The 22,261-nt window shown below is 39.1% G+C and overlaps 1 protein-coding gene across 1 annotated transcript in view; it reads right to left on the bottom strand.

Annotated features, from left to right (window-relative positions):
• PLXNA1 (plexin A1) overlaps positions 1–22,261 on the bottom strand; it is a 408,858-nt gene that overhangs the window by 88,719 nt on the left and 297,878 nt on the right. Inside the window, exons 11-14 of the mRNA XM_081315906.1 lie at positions 16,366–16,462; positions 11,520–11,710; positions 3,636–3,787; positions 2,159–2,279 (exon numbers count right to left, since the gene is read on the bottom strand). Coding sequence (XP_081172032.1) covers positions 2,159–2,279; positions 3,636–3,787; positions 11,520–11,710; positions 16,366–16,462 — 561 coding nt within the window. The remainder of the gene's footprint in view (positions 1–2,158; positions 2,280–3,635; positions 3,788–11,519; positions 11,711–16,365; positions 16,463–22,261) is intronic.

The following is a 22,261-nucleotide window of genomic DNA, read 5'->3' as shown; positions in this document are numbered from 1 at the left end:
CAGATTCAGGCTGTCTGCTGAGACTCTGCCTTAGTTATGTGTCACTCTTTCCATTTTTTGTACTTGTCCTCCTTGTCTTTCAGTTTATCAGAGAGATCTTTGTGCAGCCATGCTGGTTTCTTCTAGGATTTCTTGTTTTTCTTTTTCAGTAGTATTGTGGTGGACTGGATTTTTATGATATATTTTTCAGAGTTTCTCATGCTTCTTTTGTTGTTTTCCCCTTTAGGATTTTCATCCATGGAATTTTTCTTAGGCTCTTTCTGAGTTTGCTAAAATCAGCTCTTTTGAAGTTTAAGACACTGGCTGGATTACGTTCTGCTCTTGCTGCTTAGACTTTGGTTTTAAGTAATAAACACCACCAATCAACATGGTTTCAGCAACAATATCTCCGTCTTTGACTATATAACTTGCTTTTTCAAGATGGTGGACCTGAAAATGAGAAAACCTAGACAAATGACTCTGACTAAGCAAATTACTACTGGCAGACGGAACGTAGTAAACATTTGGAATGAGAGCACCGAGCTCTTCAATATAAACAGTTCCTTTTCCCATAACCTGAACAGGATGATTGGAAAAAGAGTAAAGTTCATGAAGTTCAGGTTCAGGCTCGTGCATCTCTGTGTAAAGCTCTTTTCTGTAGGTAACATGTAATGCTGCTCCACTGTCCAAAGTCCAAAGAAGTCGTCTGTCGTACTCTGGTTGAGGCTGTGGATCGTTGGTCACAACCAATGTGACAAGTGGAGCTTGTGGATCACGCTTGGAACCACAACTCTTTTGAAGTTTAAGACACTGGCTGGATTACGTTCTATTGCTTGTGTTTGCATTATGCTGACTTTCAATATGATGTGGCCCAAACTTCCGGCAACTTCAACTCCCTCTATCACTTCTTCTCTATTAGTAAGAATTGAGTTCAGTATAGCTTTTCGTCCAGTTCCCTCCTCTACCTTTTGGATGACAAAGTTGTCAGCTAGGTTGGTTAGGAATCTGTTTGATCTCCCACTTGCTGCAGAGTTTGTCTCCCAGTTGATATCAGGGTAGTTAAAGTCTCCCATTACTACTGTGGTATATTTCCTACATACATTTGTTAATTGTTTAGCCAAGTGTTCAGCTATTTCTTCTGCTTGGTTGGGTGGAGTGTAGCATATGCCTATAGCAATGTCATTCTTTTTTTCTTTTATATTGACCCATATGGATTCTAGGTGGTTTTCATCTTTGGTTTTGTGGATTTCTGTAGAGATGTAGTGATATATAATGCTACTCAACCTCCTCTTTTATTAGGTCTGTTTCTTTTGAATAGTTTGCATCCTTCCATCAGTACATTCCAGTCATGAGTTTCATCTTACCATGTTTCAGTAATGGCAACCATATCATATTTACCTTCATGTACTAGTACTTCAAGTTCACCCTGTTTGTTTGGGAGACTTTAACTACCCTGATATCAACTGGGAGACAAACTCTGACTGACACAAGTTTCCTAAACTTTAAACATTTGTGTATAGGCATTTGAGTCCTTGGGTCTTGGGTATGTTTCTTATATTTCCTACTTTGTATCTGGTTTTTCATCCTTTCCATAACTCTCTACTTCATTGTGTTTTTCATTTTCTTCTTTTTCTAAGAATCCTCTAAGGCTAAACAGATTGACTGGTAATTTATTTCTTGGCATCCCTTTTGTGCATATTTTACAAAGGTTAGGATATAATTTCAATTAAATTAATATGCTGTCTACCTACAAATAATAAATATGAAAATAGTATAAGGGCTTGTGATAGAAAAACAACTAAATAAGGCAGAGGTCCCCAACCCCGGCCCACTACTGGGCCGTGCCCTATTTGGAACTGGGCCATGCAAGTGGCTGGGCAGCATGCATGCAGCTCAACCTGCACTAGGGTGGGCATTCTGGCCTGCCGCTTGCACAAGTCAAGCTGCATGAGTGTGTTGTCCCGCTGCTCGCACAAGTCCCCCACTCGTGCACATCAGGCTGCATGTGTGCACGTGCCGGCCCACCTCTTGTGCAGCCCAGTTCCTCTCTCTTCCCCCCAAGCTGGGCCGCCAAGCTGCAAAGGTTGGGGACCACTAAATTAAGGTAAATCCATAGGGCAAAAGTGGGATTTAGGGGGAGATGAAATGGCAAAGGCAAATGTCTAATATTTAACCTTACCACAAAAGTGAAGCTTTTTGGAGCTATAGCCTTGTAGCTGGGGGAACAATCTCTGACACACACTTCTACAGGAGCATCTTGAATTTTGCTGGGGCTGGCTTCTCCAATCTCACAGACGATCCTAGAGGGCACACCAATTTAATGTCTTACAAACACATGAAATGTTACTGCTCTTGTTACATATATGAAGTGTACCAGCCCTGCATATCCCTAAGCCAAATATTTCTGATGTTCCTGATTCTTTCTTTCAATCTTGTCATTATATTTTGATGGCCTGTTGTTGTTTTAATTAAATGCCATTTAACAATTTTAGCCAATTATGTCTTAGCATACATCAAATTGGTGTTTGAACAATAGGCAGATTAAAATTGCAGAATACATAAAATATTACAAGGAGAGTATAATTTAACTCAGTAGGGAATCAATTAAAATTTAACACAACTAAAAAGAAAAAAACACCATTTATTTTCATTCTTCCCCCATCCTATCACAGTATGTATTAATGTAATGTAATATAATGCACATACATAAGTTAAACAGTGGAAAATATTCCTGTACATTTCTGGCTTTGTGTTTTGATTTACTATCTACAAGTGAAAAGAAAGACACCCACTAAATGATCCTACATTGATTTTTCTTATTACATCCTATTAATGTTTAAACTGGCTCTGTATTTTTCTATATAATTTTAGACTAGGTAAATTTGAAGAGCATAGTACACAGAATATCTGTGGCTAGCCAGAATTGACCAGCTTTAGATAATGTGGCTCTGTAAACATGTACTTAAAAAGTGGACTTTTAAATGAATACAAACTATGTAGTGAAAAATCATCTTCCCTTCCCCAAAGGATACATTTTATTTTCAAAATCAAAACTCTGTTAACGACTTGCAGAATCATTTTATTTTACCATCAAATATTTTCCAGAAATGATTTGTGAAACCAGAAGAATCTTTCTGACAGAATTATCACAAAAGATTTGGCATTCCCCTTATTATTTTGCCACTGTTTTGTGGAACCAAACTCAGAGGAGATCTGGCATTATTATTTTTATGCTATCCTGCCATTCATTTTTCCCCCTCTAAATTGCTCAGAGAAATACTTATACACTTGCCATCTCGTTTAATAATCACAGGAATCCTATGAGGAAGATTAGGGTGAAAGATAATTGCTTCTAACATGAACCAGTGACCTTCATGGGTAAGCAGGAATTCAAATCTTTATCCAAGTTTAGCTGTCTTATCAACTTTGCCACATTGGCTCTTTCCAAAATAAGAAACAGTCATTTCATTTTAAAATGAGTTAAATGAAGAAGTGCTGATGGTGACTAATGCTCTAAAAGAAAAATCACAGCCATCTTTCGTTATTGGCAGCTTACAAATCTTGACTCTCCTGCTTCTTACAGTTATATAGGACCTCATAAATGAATCCATTTTTTAATATTCTAGGCAGTCATCTGTAATTTAAAGGATACTCACTGCTCAGCACTGATATATTCACTTTCAATGGGCATGCATATCACTTTGCCAACCCGTACACCCATGCGCACATCTTCAAACTTCAGGCCCAAATTCTCACCAATGATGGTTAACCGAGTCCCACCTTGCCGGGGGCCTGTTTCAGGAAACAACTAAGAAGAAACAAAGCAGATTGTTATGGGAATCCCATCAGATCCACTGCGGTGAACAGAAACATCTGCCATAGCACTATGTTACACAATCCACATACTAGTAACTATGATACATACCATAAATTTCTAAAGTTTGAGGCAGGTTGCCACTTCACAATAAACTTATCAGTAGAAAAACTAAAACCGAAGTGATCATTTAAATCATTTAAAATTCAGACAGCTAATCTGTACTTCAAAACTAGTTTCGACCATCTAAGCAGCAATATTAATCCTCTCTTCCTCCTGAATTCCACTCTTACATTGTCCATTTCCTTACTACAATACTGTATATCCCTCTGAACCTATCAGAATATGAAAATGGAAACAATAAACATATTCCACTAGGACAGGGGTAGGCAACCTCGGCTCTTTTATGACTCATGGACTTCAACTCCCAGAATTCCTGGGTCAGCTGACTCAGGAATTCTGGGAGTTGAAGTCCATGAGTCATAAAAGAGCCGAGGTTGCCTACCCCTGCACTAGGAAATGGCTTGCTTATACTGTTAGCATTGGACCTCAGGATGCCTTCTGCTTGTTCAACCCTAGATATTCTCAGAAAGCCTGCTATTTCTTTTCTCATGTTACAAATTATTAGAAGAAAGAAAAGTCATCATTTCAGAGCCTTCCTTACAAAGTAGACACCAATTAAGTCATGTAAAATGGGCCTTCTCTTTCTGTAGTAATTCTGGAATATCCCAGCATACAATAGTTTCCGCCAGCACCAGCTGGGGAAGGAAGGAAGCCCCAGCAGAGCACGATATGGCTCATTTGTTAGGATGATTCCCAATAAAACGGACAGGTGTGGCTTGTCATATGCCAGCGTGATGACAGATGAGCAGTGCGTTACAGGCCCACCATTGCCACTAACAAGGTAATTATGGGCAATTTTACACCACATTTTGCTGGGGACCAGTGCTTGGCATACACCTGCAAGTGATAAAAAGGATTAATGGGCAACCAGCTGGGAAAGCTCTTCTGGGTCACCGCAACCCCAAACCAAGGAAAGGGAGACTCCAGGGCTGAAACAGCATAAAAGGACCTAGCTAAATCAAGAACCAACCAATTAGCTGATCAGTCAAGCTGGCCTCCAGTGTCTGTACTAATCCTAGACATAGGCTATGCATCCTCTCTAAGCTGGGTACTGAAGCTTAGGAGTAGCAAACAGCTTTGGAACGCATGCCATTACTTAATTTGCCACGCTAGAAACTCCTAAATGCTCAGGAAGTGTTTCATGTTTAAAAATAGGCAGAAGACATAAAAGTATAGTCAAGACAAACCCTCCCAATACTGCCCACGGAACAGCTTTATACTTCCTCTACAAAATGTACAGGGATTGGCAAGTCTCCAAGAGAAGGAATTTCTATGTTTATGAGTCAGCCTGCAAGTTACTTCACTACATGCACAGATCATTGTGTGTGTGGTGTTTTTTTTTTTAAAAAAAGCATTTATTCAATTGATCTTAATGGAGATGAGTCATAAGCAAGGAAGTTTACCAAAGCCTGGCAAGCCCAAATTGTTTGGTTCTAGGCTTACATCTATCACTGTAGCTAGAAAGTGATTTAAAGAGTCACTGAAATACGTATGACTGCCTGGAATCTTCAACTGGCCAAGAATGTAACAAGATGGGCAATGATGCCCATCCACTTCATGGAATGCCAGTTTGCTTCCAGATGTGATTCAAAGTGCTGGTTATGATCTATAAATACACACACACACACACACACACACAGAGAGAGAGAGAGAGAGAGAGAGAGAGAGAGAGAGAGAGAGAGAGGGAGAGAGGGAGAGAGGGAGAGAGAGAGAGAGAGAGTGTTTTACAATTGCTTTTAACCTTGTAAGCTGCCCAGAGTCACTTGCAGTGAGAGGGGTGGCAAAGAAAATCAATCAATCGATCGATTGATCAAATGTTTTCTATTGGGGATTCCTGTTTTAATACTGTGAGACACCAGAGTTGTTGAAGTCAGATGAAGTCAAACTGAAATGAGGGAAGAGAAGGGAAGAGATTTTGTACACTTCCAGGAGAGGATGCAAATATAGATAACACCATCCTTCTAGATTATTGACTGTCAGATATTAAATGCATTAACTCAATAAGGGGAGAGGGGAGAGAAAGAAGATGGGAAGATCCAAGGGTGGTTAGACATCCTGCCAATGTCCATACCTTTAAACGCAGCATATCCAACTGCCTCCCCCCACCCCCAACTCTGAGCTTTTCTATTATTTGCTAGCTTTAATCAGTTGATGACTTTATGTCAAGCATGCCATTATGAGAATTAAGCAAATGAAAATGCAGGGAAGTTGGCAGGCAGCCAACAGACAATATGAAGCAGTTTTTAAGAAAAGATTGGACAACCATTTGTCTGAAATGGTATCGGGTTTGGACTAGATGACCTCCAAAGTCCCTTGCAACTCTGTTATTCTGTTAAAAGGGGAAAGATGAGACACCAGTCATGTCCTACCTCCCTGTAAGACCTCCTCCAAACTTTGACTTGGCTGAAACTCAGAATCAACAAGATCTGCCAGGTTTTGAATTTCTCAAACCACTCTCCACCTGGAAAATCACAAATTCTGAGATTCAATGTATGAATTCATTTTCCAATTCATCCATATCTCCAATGACTTTCCCTATTGACAGATGTAGAAAAGGTTCTGCTGGATAATGACCAAATGACAGGGTACAGATCAGCTGCTGCTTGCCCAAAGCCAACATGGATCATGTATTCAAGACCACAAAGCCCATATTTGTTCTCTGATTTCTAGGTTACTCCATTGGTTAACTATGACAAAGGCCTGAAGAAGTCAACTGTCCTGATACAGAATTTATGCAAGGCAAGACAATTTGAAAACTGGAGTCTGTCATTCACCTAAATGTAATCTAATCATCCACTGCTATCCTGGATCAGAACGCAATGAAAGCAGCTGTTACAACAGGCAAGTTGAGTTATTGTTCCCTAAACTGGGCTCCTCTGGGTGAGTTGTGCTGTTGTTTGGTATTGTTAAATTAATGCAAAAGGTTTCCCATAGTGTGTTAGATTTCCCCTCTACTGCAGCAAAACTGACAAGGGCCACATGTTTGGGGAGAAGCAACATTGGGAAAAAATTGACACTGCTTGACACACTGTGTGTGGAGGGTCATCGTTAAACAAGACACTTGGGAGCCAGAGCTGGCAGGAAAATCCGGCTATTTTGTTCTCTCCTTAGACACAAACTCCCCCCCACCTCCAGCTCTCTCTGACAAACAGCAGCCCTCTTCATCTAATTGGTTTCGGAGCACAACCCTTCCTATCTGCCAAATGAAGTGAATGTAAGAAATACCAGATACCAAAATAATGAATTATCTACTAAGTGTCTTGTTTGTTTGACCGTTTAATTTCAGAATCGCTGATCTGTCCGTGCAGTTGAGAATTTGACTACAGCGCATAAGACTGGAAGCAGAGAAGTGAGCCAAAGTTTGAAACAACACAACCATATAGGCCCATCTTCAGTAATGCAATCAAGCAGTCAGCAAAGTGTATGTTAGTTGGGATCACAAAAAGAGACTTTCATAAAGAAGTAAAACAATGCTGACAACAAAATGCAGCATTTTCACATGATAGGTTCACTTCTCCATATCCAAAATATAATTCAAAGACAAAGGCAACTTTGGGGTCAGGTTTTGGACTGTAATATCATGCCAAAGTGATAAAAGGCAATACTAAATGAATTGATAATCACGGAGAGTGTTTTAATGTTCACTCAAAACCTCTCAATTTCCTGTGAGTAAAGTGTGAATATTAAGATCACATTCAATCACTTGGCTTGATTTTATTACAATTACAGATAACAATTGTGAAGTCTTTCTTAGCACAATTTTGGTGCTAAAGGGAAGGGATAACCACAACAATCTTGTCAAATCAATCAAGGGCAACTTAATTTAATTAATAGACTACATAAATGCTTTTTTATTTTGATAGCCAGAACACTATTTTTTCACTGATTCTCCCAATTCAGCTCTCTTGGATTACTTCTACAATGCTTGAACTAGAAACGTTACAGCTGAAGCAGATAAACATCTTTTCTTCCTATCAAAGATCTTCTACAAATCTCCTTCATTGTTTTCTATGGCAATGTTTCAAGGTAGAGGAAGGCATTATCTGAGTAGTGCATCGAAAGATAGAGCTGCATTTATTTTTCAGCAATAAAATACTTCTCTTCTGAAAGCTAAAATCTCAGACACCAGCTTTCAATTTTGAATGGATGTACTTTGTCCCTATTTCCCTTCAATCTAGCAGAAATCACAAGCTGGGATCATAACGATAAACTTTAACATTTAATTTTGCTTGAGTTTTAGCTGATTACTGTAGTTGCACAATCTCTAAATACACAATTTATAGCTTAATAAACAAACTGTTTTTTGTTTGTGTGTTTTAAAGTATCTCAGCTTGCTGTGTAAACTCACCCGTCTCTCCCAAGAGAAACAGACCAAATAACTTTACCATTTGTATTTTCCAGGATTAAAAAAACAAACTCCACAGCATATTTTATACCCCCGATTCCACTGCAATCTGGATGATCCTAGCAAATAAACTATCATTGCATTTTCCTGAAGCCAGCACAGCAATACCTGTGAAAAAGCAATAACAATGTAACACCCAACCACCCCAAAAGTACACAGCAATGTAATATTTGATCTGCTTACACAGGATCTACAAATGCAGTAACAAGTTCTTAATTTAGTTTTCATGATTTAGTAATGTAGAGTTGTATTAGAATGAAATGCTGACAATTACTTAAAAACTGCAGATAAGCCATCCATATGTTGCTTGGTAGCTCTGAGACTTTATTGGGGTCTTACATTATTAAACTTCTTTTCCTTTGACAACTGATACTTCACAATATGGTTCATAAAAGCCTATAATTCATTACTAGGACCATATGTAGATATCATGATCCCAGATTTAGGATCCTAACATTCATATTTAAAAGGATGAAGCTTTTAAGAAACCAAAATATTATTCCTTGGGGACATGATTAATTAAGAAGCCTATTTTTTTAAAATCCCATTTATATCCTGCCCTTCTCCGAAGACTCAGGGCGGCTTATAATCTAAGAAGCACAAATCAATGTGCTTAGCAATAGCCTTCATTCATTTTTACAAAGTCAGCTTATTGCCCCCAACAATCTGGGTCCTCATTTTACCTACCTCGGAAAGATGGAAGGCTGAGTCAACCTTAAGCCTGGTGGGACTCGAACCTGCACTAATTGCTGGCAGCTGGTGTTACTTAAGGAGGCATTAGCCCACTGCTCCACCAAGGGTCTTCTGCAGTTTAAGTTCGGGAGCTCTATTTAAAGCCTTTAAAGGTATGACTTAACCGTACAATTTCTGCTGTCACAATTTTGTTGAGATGTGTTTGTAATATGTCTAATGTTAAGATTCGTTATTGAGGATCACAAGATGCTTTCTTAACAAAAATCGAGGTAACAAATAAAAAATTCCTCTCCTTTCCAATCAAAATTTGGAAACCAAGATTTGGAACTAGAACATGTGAGAGAAGGTTTAGTTTGGCATAAAATTAAAATATTTGCAAAAGATTTCTATTTTTTTAAAATGATATAAGTTTAAGGAAAACTTGGTTGCCACAGCAAATGATGGATGGAATAGCTGTGACTTTCAGGGAAGCAAATTAAGGCTGATCACCGAAAGAAAAACTATAACTGGGAAAACAGTTGTGAAAAATGGAATAAGACCACAAACATGTGTTTGTTTATATATCTGCCAGGGAAAATTCTCCAAAAGGACTAGACCAGGACAGAATATTAAAATAATTGCATTAATAGCTACTAATTAAAATCAATTGACCTTTAAATAGGATAACGCTCTTACAAATTAAACAATCTACCATCCAGACCAGAATTTCGTAAACTTTATGCTCTCATCACCCCTTCCCACTTTTAGAAATTATGGAGGCCCTCAAAAGAGTTTTGGTTTGTATGGGTTATTTTTATTGATTTTTATGTATTAAAAATTAAAATCAATGCATTCATAGAATTATATATTGAATCAAGTAAAAATAACACTATTGAACCCATTAGAAGTTAGCATAAATATTTTTGTAACATAAAAAGTAATACTGAGAAGAGTGACAAGATTTTAAATGATTGCAAACATCATCAGTATCTGGCAAATAATTTTGATTTTGCAGAATCCTCGGAGGGGTCTTGGAGGCCCCAGGAGTTCTCAGACATTTTAAGAAATACTGATCTGGACCAATTTTCTCTCATTCTTATAATGGAAACATACATATTACCCTACATTCTTCCAGCAGAAACAGTCAAAAGAGGGGCAGGGATACCACATAGGTGGGATGGGCTATGAAAAACAGATCCTTTCCACTAGTGCAGTAAAAGAAAAAGGAGAGCAAAACTGGATGATGAAATAAAGGAAAATATTGTTGGACATGAAAGGAGAGGGAGGGAGGGAGGGATCTCAACAATTACAAAACGTGTTAAAATCAGAAGGGAAACTGTACCAAACATGCTACAGCTCATTTTCAGACTAATATTCAATGACTTCTAGTTTTGCAGCAGAGATATTTGCAGTTTCCTGAAACTCTTCCTTTCCTTTGTCTTCAACACCACCTTTCTATTCTTAGATGCAAAGATAAGAGAACTGGATGGAGATGCGAACTTCATTACTAAACATGGGAGAAACTACAAAGGAGTAGCTATGCAGAAAACGTAAAAGCATAGAATGTTGATCTATTATAGCGACTGATTTCTATCACTAAATTTTAGCAGGCAGATGAAGATTCAAACTGTGAGTTTAATATACTGTATACAAGAGGTGCTCTAGAAACAAATGCCTTGTAATGCAGTGAATATGTGCCAGATTCAGTTCCATCCCCTGCCTATTAGAGGGAATTGCCCTCAGAGTAATTCATTAGATCTGACCAATTGGCCTCAAAGCAATTCTTTAGATTTGAACAATGAACTCTTGCAAGCCATCAGTATCAACTGATATTAAACGCCTCCATTCTACAGTGAGAGCAAAACTAAAGTCACAGGGAGAAGCTAAATAAAAAAGGAGAAAAATTAAACCTAGAAACGGCATGTAGGATATGTAATCTAACTCTAACCACTGAATCACATCCTCCCAATTCTCAACTGCAAGCATCTCTATGGTGACAGCACTAGCATAATCGAATAAGCATTAGTATTCCATGAAAACTCATGAAGGAGAAAGAGGAATTTAATCAAATTTATTAAAAAGAGCCTCTAAAAAGTAAAATGGCATGATAAAATATTTGAAACAGCTGAAGAACTAGTAGTCTAAACTGACAGCAATACTCTGTGCCACAGGAATGTTATACACACCAGCATTCCCCAGAATGGTATCCGCCAGATGTGTTACATGTCAAATCCTATAATTCTTAGCCTCCTCCGACGCTGTTTCAAGATTTGCCAGGGAAATTCCCCTGATACCACAGCTAGGTAAGCTAAGGGATTATGAACATGAAATCAGTAGTGTACAAAGCTGATTAATACCAGCAGCTGCAGGATATGCCTATTAGTCCTTAAAATATTACAGGACCAAGTATTTCCAGACATCCTCTGACACAGTCAAATTTCTGTATACCATTGAAGAAAGGCCCTCTTCTTTGCCAATGGAGAAAGACCCTCTTCTTTGCCAATCCAATACCCATCCCAAACATACCTTAAGGATTTTGGGATCTGCACAACGGCTATTGCCATTGCTTGCATGCATCCAGCTGCTTTCCGATACTGGGCAGTGTTGACGGAGGGAACATCGTTTTTCTGATACACACCAGCCGCACTCAAAACGTGGATCTGCCTTCAGGCACAGCCCACAGCTTTCTCGCAGAGCTGAGCACTTGTACAAGTGAGCTACAAAGGAAAGCATTCACTCAAAGATAAATTGGTGCAAGGTAGAATTTGCTAAATAGGCTATGAGTAATTTTAGATTGTTTTAATTTCTAGTCCAACCCTCTGCCCAATGCAGTAGTTATCATACCATCTTGGACAAAATGGTTGTCCAATATTTTCTTGAAAACCTCAGACGATTGAGCACCCACAACTCTGGGAGGCAACCCCTCCACTGCTTAACAGTATGCACTGTCAGGAAATTTCTTCTTATTTCCAGGTTGCATCTCTCTCTGATGAGCTTCCAGCCATTGATTCTTGTCTTGCCCTCAGGTACTGTGGTGAATAAATCAACACCCTCTTCCCTGTGGCAGCCCTTCAAGTACTGGAAGACTGCTATCCTTTCTCCCCTTGTACTCTTCTTCATTAAATGAAACATACCTAGGTGTCTTTAGCCATTCGTCATAAGATTTAGCCTCCAAAACACTTATCATATTTGTTGCTCTTCTGTGAAGTCTTGCTAGGCCCTCAGCATCTTCTTTTATGTTGTTATGAGCAAAACCAGACACAGTATTCCAAATGTGACCTCATTAGTGTGATATAGAGCGATACTGTTACTTCCCTTGATCTTGATACTATCCCTCTGTCAAAGCAATTAAGGACCATGTTGATTTTTTTGGCAGCTGTAACACACTGCTGAGTCATATTTAAGTGGTGATCAACTAGGGCACCTAGACCCATCTCATAGGCACTATTGTTCAGTCAGCTAATGCTTATCTCATACCGGTGCATATGGCTTTTCCTGCCTAAGTGCAAGACTCACCATTGAACTGCATCTTGTTGAATGGAGCCCAATGCTCAAGTATGTTAAGATCCTTCTGAACTTGAGACTATCGTCCAAAGTCATCTTTGCCATCTGCAAATTTTTGATGAGAGCCCCTTCAATCCCCTCACCTAGGACATTAATGAATGGCCTAGGTGCACTAGTAAAACAACTTGATCATGTTTTCCTGCTATATAGAATGTGCATCCCCTTCATGGATTACGGCCTTGTCGTGGTGAAGAGGCTTGCGTAATTCAATGAAGCTATGAGCTATGCCGTGCAGGGCCACCCAAGACGGAAAGGTCATAGCAGAGAGTTCTGACAAAACATGATCCACTGGAGAAGGAAATGGCAACCCACTCCAGTATCTTTGCCATGAAAACCCTATGGACAATACCAAAAGGCAAAATGATATGACGCTGGAAGATGAGCCCCTCAGGTCGGAAGGCATCCAATATGCTACTGGTGAAGAGCAGAGGGCTAGTACTAGTAGCGCCAGAAAGAATGAAGCGACTGGGCCAAAGCCGAAAGGACGCTCAGCTGTGGATGTGTCTGGTGGTGAAAGGAAAGTCCGATGCTGTAAAGATTTTTTCTCCATAGGAACCTGGAATGTAAGATCCATGAATCAAGGAAAGCTGGACGTGGTCAAACAAGAGATGACAAGACTGAACATCGACATCTTTAGCAAACTAAAATGGACAGGAATGGGTGAATTTAATTCAGATGACCATCAGGTATACTACTGCGGGCAAGAATCCCTCAGAAGAAATGGAGTAGCCTTCATAGTCTATAAAAGAGTAGGAAAAACAATACTGGGATACAATCCTCAAAATGACAGAATGATGTCAGTTCGAATCCAAGGCAAACCATTCAATATCACACTAGTCCAAGTCTATGCCCCAACCACCGGTGCTGAAGAGGATGAAATTGACCCGTTCTATGAAGCCCTACAGCACCTTATAGAACTAACACCAAAAATGATGTCCTCATCATCATGGGGGATTGGAATGCTAAAGTAGGAAGCCAAAAGATAACCGGAATAAAAGGCAAGTTTGGCCTTGGAGTACAAAATGAAGCAGGACACAGGCTGATAGAATTTTGTCAAGAGACTACGATGGTCACAGCAAACACTCTTTTCCAACAACCGAAGAGAAGGCTCTACACTTGGACATCACCAGACGGTCAACACAGAAATCAGATTGACTATACGCTCTGCAGCCAAAGATGGAGAAGCTCTATACAGTCAGTAAAAACAAGACCAGGAGCTGACTGTGGCTCAGAGCATGAGCTTCTCATTGCAAAGTTTAGGCTTAAACTGAAGAAAGTAGGGAAAAACACTACGCCACTCAGGTGTGAATTAAATCATATCCCTGTTGAATATACAGTAGAGGTGACAAATAGATTTAAGGAATTAGATCTGATAGACAGAGTGCCTGAAGAACTATGGACAGAGGTTCGCAACATTGTAGAACAGGTAGCAACCAAAACCATCCCAAAGAAAACGAAATGCAAGAAAGCAAAAAGGCTGACTGAGGAAGCTTTGCAAATAGCTGAGGAAAGGTGGAAAGCGAAAGGCAAGGGAGAAAAAGAAAGATTCGCCCAATTGAATGCAGAATTCCAGAGAATAGCTAGAAGAGATAAGAATGCCTTCTTAAATGAACAGTGCAAAGAAATAGAAGAAAACAATAGAATAGGGAGGACCAGAGATCTTTTCAAGAAAATTGGAGAGATGAAGAGAACATTTAATGCAAAAATGGGCATGATAAAGGACCAAAATGGCAGGGACCTAACAGAGGCGGAAGAGATTAAGAAGAGGTGGCAAAATTACACAGAAGAACTATACAAGAATGAGCTTAACGTCCCTGATAACCATGATGAGGTGGTCACTGACCTCGAGCCAGACATCCTAGAATGTGAAGTGAAGTGGGCCTTAGAAAAGCTGAGCAACAACAAAGCTAGTGGAGGTGACAGTATTCCAGCTGAGCTATTCAAAATCTTAAAAGACGATGCAGTAAAAGTGCTACACTCAATTTGCCAGCAAATTTGGAAAACTCAACAGTGGCCACAGGATTGGAAAAGATCAGTTTACATTCCAATTCCAAAGAAAGGCAGTACCAAAGAATGTTCAAACTATCGCACCATTGCACGCATTTCTCATGCTAGTAAAGTTATGCTTAAAATCCTACAAGCTAGACTCCAGCAGTATGTAGATCGAGAACTACCAGAAGTACAGGAAGGATTTCGAAGAGGCAGAGGAACTAGAGATCAAATTGCCAACATACGCTGGATCATGGAGAAAGTTAGAGAGTTCCAGAAAAATATCTACTTCTGCTTCATTGACTATGCTAAAGCCTTTGATTGTGTGGATCATAACAAACTGTGGCAAGTTCTTAAAGAGATGGGCGTACCAGACCATCTTATTTGTCTCTTGAGAAACCTATATGTGGGCCAAGAAGCAACAGTGAGAACTGGACACGGAACCACTGATTGGTTCAAAATTGGGAAAGGAGTCCGGCAAGGCTGTATACTGTTGCCCTGCCTATTTAACTTATATGCAGAGCACATCATGAGAAAGGCAGGGCTAGATGAATCAAAAGTTGGAATTAAGATTGCCGGAAGAAATATCAACAACCTAAGATATGCAGATGATACCACTCTAATGGCAGAAAGTGAAGAAGAACTAAAGAGCCTCTTGTTGCGGGTGAAGAAGGAGAGTGCAAAAATTAGGTTGAAACTTAACATTAAGAAAACCAAGATCATGGCATCCAGCCCTCTCAATTCCTGGCAAATAGATGGGGAAGAAATGGAGGTAGTGACAGATTTTATTTTCCTGGGCTCCAAGATCACTGCAGATGGGGACTGTAGCCAAGAAATTAAAAGATGCTTGCTCCTCAGGAGGAAAGCCATGACAAATCTAGACAGCACACTAAAAAGCAGAGACATCACCCTGTCAACAAAAGTGTGTATAGTCAAGGCTATGGTCTTCCCAGTTGTAATGAACGGCAGTGAAAGTTGGACCATAAGAAAGGCTGAGCACCAAAGAATTGAGGCCTTTGAACTATGGTGCTGGAGAAGACTCCCGCGAGTCCCTTGGACTGCAAGGCAATCAAACTGGTCAGTTCTAGAGGAGATCAACCCTGACTGCTCTTTAGAAGGCCAGATCCTGAAGCTAAGACTCAAATACTTTGGCCACCTAATGAGAAGGAAGGACTTACTGGAAAAGAGCCTAATGCTGGGAAAGATTGAGGGCAAGAGAAGAAGGGGACGACAGAGGATGAGGTGGCTGGATGAAGTCACTGAAGCAGTAGGCGTGAGCTTAAATGGACTCCAGAAGATCGTACAGGACAGGAAGGCCTGGAGGAATGTTGTCCATAGGGTCATGCTGGGTCAGACACGACTTCGCAGCTAACAACAACAACAGGATGTGCATCTAGTTAACTGAATAACTTATAGCAGGGGTGTCAAACTCGCAACGTCATGTCACATATCATGACATATCACGACTTGCCGGCAATGGGGTGGGCACAATTTTGGCACGATGCATCTGGCCCGTGGGCTGGCAGTTTGACACCCCCGACTTATAGCATTTCCAGACACACATTAGATACAGAGAGAAATAATGCAGATAATAAGTTATAAAACCAGATCTTTCCAGACTGCCTCCTTTAACTTTTCTATGTGTAAGGAACAGTGTTTGCTCATACGGACAAAATGTTTTGAATTTTCACTTGTGGCAGTTTGTTAATTCAAATATGGTCCCCAGCTGGCTGGTTCAAAGATTAAGTGTGGAGACAGTTTACTATGGAGAAATTTTGTTATAACTGAAGGTGTTTCTACATTCCCTATGTCAGCTTACCTTGGATGTTTTGGGGATTGTCAATTATGAAGTTTCCATTCCACACAACAGAAAGATTCACTGGGAGGTCACTGATGTCATTTCCTTCATAGAAATACTGCCAAAGAAGACACAACAGGGCACAGAATCTATTAGTCAACCTCAGACAAAAATAGCAGATACAAACCAAGAGGCAAATGAAAAGCCAGTGGAGGACATCACAATATTCTCACTAACTTCAAGTGTACCTACCTGGATCTTCCTCTGACAATTATGACCATGTCAAAAAAAGGCAGATTGGTCAGACATGAAGTCCCCCTAATAACCAGGAAATGACAACAAGAACAACACAATTTTCTTTATTTTTGTTCCCAGCTGCATCCTTAGAATTCTGCCAGACAGAATGCATGTTGGGGAAAAGTCCAAACTGGGTACCAATCCAAAGCATGTATATTTATATTTATATTTCTATTTATTTGATTTATATACCGCCCTTCTCCTGAAGGACTCAGGGCGGTATTTATATTACTTTCCACTTTAACTTTTCCTTTGTCTACTTAGGCAAAGTTAAAAGAGTTTGATTCTGGCTTTGTAGTATTCTTTACCACTAGAGAATGATTGGTAGGAATTGAGCAAATCTACTGGATGTCAAATCACAAGCATAATTTATTTGCGCTGTTCAGGCTAATGGTCCTCGGCACAAAATTGCATCACCTAATAAACTGGGTTGGTTTTTAAAATACACAAAGCCTGAAATGAAGTGATCTTCAGACCTATTCAAGTAATATACAAGCTATAAATGGGTGTTGTCACTGTATAAATTAATTAAAAGTACAAACTGAAGTTATTTTATTCTAATCATCATTCAGCGTTCCTCAGAATAAGACAACGGAGCAAGGAGCCTTTGTCTGAATAAATATTTAAACTGAGAAAGAGTCTAAAGCCTCCCAGCAACTGGAGACAATACTTTTGGGTCTGTTGAGCTGGCAAATACTGTTCAGCTTCTTCTACAGCAGGAAAGAAAATGAAAACGCAACAGACTTAAGGAAGACGATCTCTCTAAGAAGGATGATTACAGAGGCACACAAATTGGGAATTGTATTTCCATCCTGCATCACCATGAGCCTTCATCCCATCTATCTCCGTGAAAAATAAACCTAACCCAATCTCTTGCTTCAGACAAACTTCTTGCAGCCTCATCAATATTCCTTTCACAGGGCCTGCGTGCATGTGGAGGCTTAATCGATAGGAAGACAGGAAGGCAGTCGGAACCTTCCCTGACAGCTAATGACCTCCTTTGGCGAAAGATTCTCTGCTTTTCTCCGGAGAAAATGACAGGCGTGTCAGGAGAGATTAAATGAAAGATTCATAGCTTGCTGGAGTTGGTTAGAGAACTATGGATACTACAGGTGCAGCTTTCCCCCTACTCTGGAAACACCCCCTCCCTGCTCAGCCACAGCACTATACGAGCCACCAAGGCATAAGACTTGTTATTAAATAACAATGGCTAAGCTCTCTATGAGGGTAGTTCTTAGTTTACGATGATAATTGGGACTGGGATTGCCACTGCTCAGGATTACAGTTTTCATGTGACCCCATTGTTTAGTGACAATAATTCTGTCAGACCTGGTGGTTGTCATTAAGCAAGAGCTGAGGAGATAGTGAAGCAACTACCTCATCGCAAGTCTCTCTTGTTCAGTGCCATTGCAAGACTCGTCATTGAACAAATGGTTGTAACCCAAGGACTACGCGGAGAGATTTTGATCTTGTTCTGAAAAATAGATTAAAACTGCTGAAATTTAAGATCTTGACATTTGTAAGATATTGTTGGAGAGAGAGGAATCATCAAATGGGGAATTAGTCTGGAATTCCTATGTGGGCATAAGAAGAGGAAGTCTGACTTCCTTTGAATGCTATTGAACTTTATCTAGTCTGATCCAGGGGCAAACTGCCAATTTGAGAAGATTCCTTTTATTGCTTAATAAAATAAAATAGTTAATTAAAGTCTTCACATGTGGATCTGATTGTTTGTGCTTGATAGATACTGGCCCATTATATGAGCTTCTTCAATGGCACCTGAGCCTGAAAAATTTATCAGCTCCTGATCTATGATATTAATGATACAAAATAATCTTTAATTAAATTCAGCTGTTTAAAACCTGTTTTACCTATTTAGCATTCTTCACATATATATGACCTGAGTCACTAAATACTAGAGTCACTAAATACTATATCTGAATTTAGAGTCACTAAATTTAGAGTCACTAAATTTAGAGTCACTAAATACTATATCTGAAGAGCACCAATTTGAGGAAAGCTTGCCTAAAGTGCAGAATATGATATTAAATTGTTTTAAAATTAAAATAAAATAAAATATTACATTCAACCATTAAGGCATTTCAACCAAGTATCCCATCTGGGGGTTGATGTTTTTATGTGAACTATTATTATATTTTCATGGAGAACATCTATTTGGTTGCCAGGAGTCCACAACTTGATAGCACATTTAATCAATCTATCTATCTATCTATCATATATTCATTCATTTTATTTCTCTTCCATAAAGGCCTTTCCTAGAATAATCCTTCAGCCAGCATGGCACTGTCCAGGTTAACTGCTGAAGGTTACCTGGATAACATCAATTTGGAAAGGCTGGTCTGTTAATATCTGCCCCAAAGAATAGAATATAGAACTCTAAATACTGACAGTATAATCACAAGTTCAGATAACTGAAGGGCAGCTAATAGAAGCTCGCATCAGTAATATCTTTATGCAATACAATATATAAACTACTTAAAGATCAGTAGAGGCTTGAAAATAATTGATGTTTGCATAATGTGGCACATGCAATTGTGTAAGTATGCGTGATTGTGTTTCTGTATATTCATGTCCCATTCTCTTCTGGTTGTGTTAGACTAATTGGAAACAGGCTGAAGAAGCTGTCGATAGGAGTAACTCAAAAAAGGTCACATATATTTACATAAAGGAAAAGCAACCATCATTTGGAAAGAGAAAAGTGTTTTGGGAGGGTGGCAGAGAAGAATTTAGCTGTGACGAGCAGCGTGGCAGAATAAGTGAAATTGGCATTTTCAATTTGTACTCTGACATGTCTCATTTGGGGCCCTGGCATCTCAGAAAGGCATACAGCCTGCAGCTGTCCGAAACACTTATTTGCATTTCTCTGCCCTGGATCTTTTTGGAAATGAATTCCTTTTGAATAGGGTACAAAGTGGGAACTGGCAGATTATTAACTCTTTAGAAACCCAAGCTGACAAAAACAGTTTACACAGAAGAGACAGATACATGCATTTTTCTTTGTTTCACATAACATGACCCTTTCTATCTGACAAACAGTTTTTGGGTGGTAATTATTAAGACTTTTGGTGATCTTGTGCAACATATGACATTTAGATCAAGGACGTAGGCAAGTTGAGGGTTCATGTTCATGAATAATCAACTTCATTGTAATACCTGTTATGACATTAAGGTGTACTGTGCAGTACATCTCTTTGACTCCTCTTGCTTTAAGATAAGATATTTTCCTTCCTTCCTTCCTTCCTTCCTTCCTTCCTTCCTTCCTTCCTTCCTTCCTTCCTTCCTTCCCTCCCTCCCCTCCCCTTTCCTTTCCCTTCCTTCCCTTTCTCCCAAGGGCAATCTCAGCAGCACACATTACATAGTTTGAAAAGATACATTCTTGAACTCAACAATTGGTCTGCTTGGCTAAAGGACTACTTTTCCAAGTGCAGTATACAGGAGTCAGTTCTATAAACCACCAGCTCTAGCCAGCAATGGTACAATGCAGACTTAGAATTAATTTACTATCTCATATGCTGGAAAAGGTGCTTGAAGCTGATGAATTCAACATCTTCAATGCAGTGAAGAACAAAGGGTACATTAGACAGCTAAAAGCATGCCATGCATGTTCTTACATAATTAAGAAGGCACTAAATGTGATTTCTCTCTTTTAATGCTACATTGGGCCAAAAGGGTGGATGGGCACATCTGGGGGAAAAAAACAAGAACCAGGAATCTGTTTGCTTCTACAGTAGCCAGTGTCTCTAAAATTCATCTAGAAGAAGAACAATCCAGAATGCTGGTCTTGCCAGTAACTGCTTAGAGTATTTCCAAACTCTGCATAAAGGAAAGGAATGGAAATGCATCCCAAGAGCTAGAGGGGAAGTTTAAAAGGTGGGTCTTTTGAAGTAAACAGGAAGGAAAGCAGCCAAAAAGTTTGAACTATGGCCAGGAGGCTGACACCACATGCCTGAGTTAGAGTGCCAAAGCTGAGCATTTGTTTTTGTTTGTTTTTACTTTGTTTTATGTCAATTTTGTGTTTCACTATTATTCTTAACTGTATCTAGACTTATAAGTATCCTGACAACTTCTAACTATTTAGGACTGCAACTCAAAATACATGCATTTGGAAGATAGTCTTCTGAAATCAACAGGGCTTATTTCCAAATAAACATGTGGGAGAAGATAATGAAGGTCAGTTTATTAAACAATCAGTTTGCTGATGTGTTACATTGCTTGTGGCTTTATGCCAATGTTGTTAACATCTCTCCATTCACATTTTTACAATTATACACTTCTGCAAATGTATAAGGCTGGCTTAACGGATGTAGCACGCAGCAACCTGAATTTGCTTGTTAGGCTCTCACAAAATTACACAATTTAATGTCAATGCCAATTCCCCAAAAGACACAAACATGAAATAGCACTTGGGTACTAGTAAAAGTCAATTCCACTGTAACAATTGTCTTTGCTGTTGCTACAGCTTCTATAAAATTCTGAATTTCCTCAATAAATATATTTATATCTATACCTATGTCATTGCCTATTTAAATTATATTATATCATATCATATCATATCTATCTATCATCTATCTATCTATCTATCTATCTATCTATCTATCTATCTATCTATCTATCTATCTATCTATCATCTATCCATCCATATGGTTCACACCCTGTTGGCTTTGTGTATGGTCCAGAAGACCTTAGGGTAAGATTAATGGAGCCCTGTTGGAAGCGTTTTTGTCTATGTTTTTGAATAGAGCAACTAGATCCTCTCTTGTTTTATTTTGTATTGTATTTGTATGGTTTATTATATTGTGAGCCATTCAGAGTCAGATGGCACCTAAATTGAATTAAATAAACTACCTGGGTAGGTAGATATCTTGCTGCGTTACTGGATGAGGTTTGCCTTTGTGTTGTTGTGTAGTTCTTCCTTCATTCCCTGCTGTAATGTATTCCTGATGCTTTGAAAGTGACAATTAGGAATAACTATAATTGAAATTATTATACATTTAATGTATATCCTGTCTAATGAATTTTGTTAGAGAGAGAATACAATTAATAGATATAATCTAAAGTAACATTAAAACAAGCATTAAACTATTTCACCATTCAAAAAAAGACCTGTTTTTACAGATTTTCTTAGCACCAAGAAAGCTGGGCCAAACACAAAACTCCAAAGGAACAATGTAGGAAAAACTCCCTCTCCACTGAAGTACAAAGCTTTGATACCTGAAAGATTTCCAAAAACCTAACAGTTAGAGAAGTTCCTAATAGATGAGCCAAATAGTCAGATCCTATTTATGACTTAAACGTCAATATCAACACATTATATACCATAACTGTAGATGTTTCACATAAGTTTCATAGGAGCACTTTCCTTTGTGCTGCATTTTAAACCAACTGAAAGTTCTGAACATTTTTCAAAGGTAGTACTACATACAGTGTGTTGCAGTAGTCAAGACAGAAGATAAGAAAAGAAAAGCAGCAACTAACTGTTGCCAAAGCCAATTGGCTAAGGAAGGGAGACCGCTGAGACTTTGGGCATTTTTCTGCAAAAGCATGCCTGAGAAATCCAGTGATGGGAAGTGATTTAAGGAACACTTTTCAACTGTGAATC

The sequence above is a fragment of the Vipera berus genome (assembly GCF_964194415.1).
Source record: "Vipera berus genome assembly, chromosome: 2".
Classification (NCBI taxonomy): Eukaryota; Metazoa; Chordata; class Lepidosauria; order Squamata; family Viperidae; genus Vipera; species Vipera berus.
The sequence above is the reverse complement of the archived record's forward strand: the minus strand, read 5'-3'. Positions and strand labels throughout refer to the sequence as shown.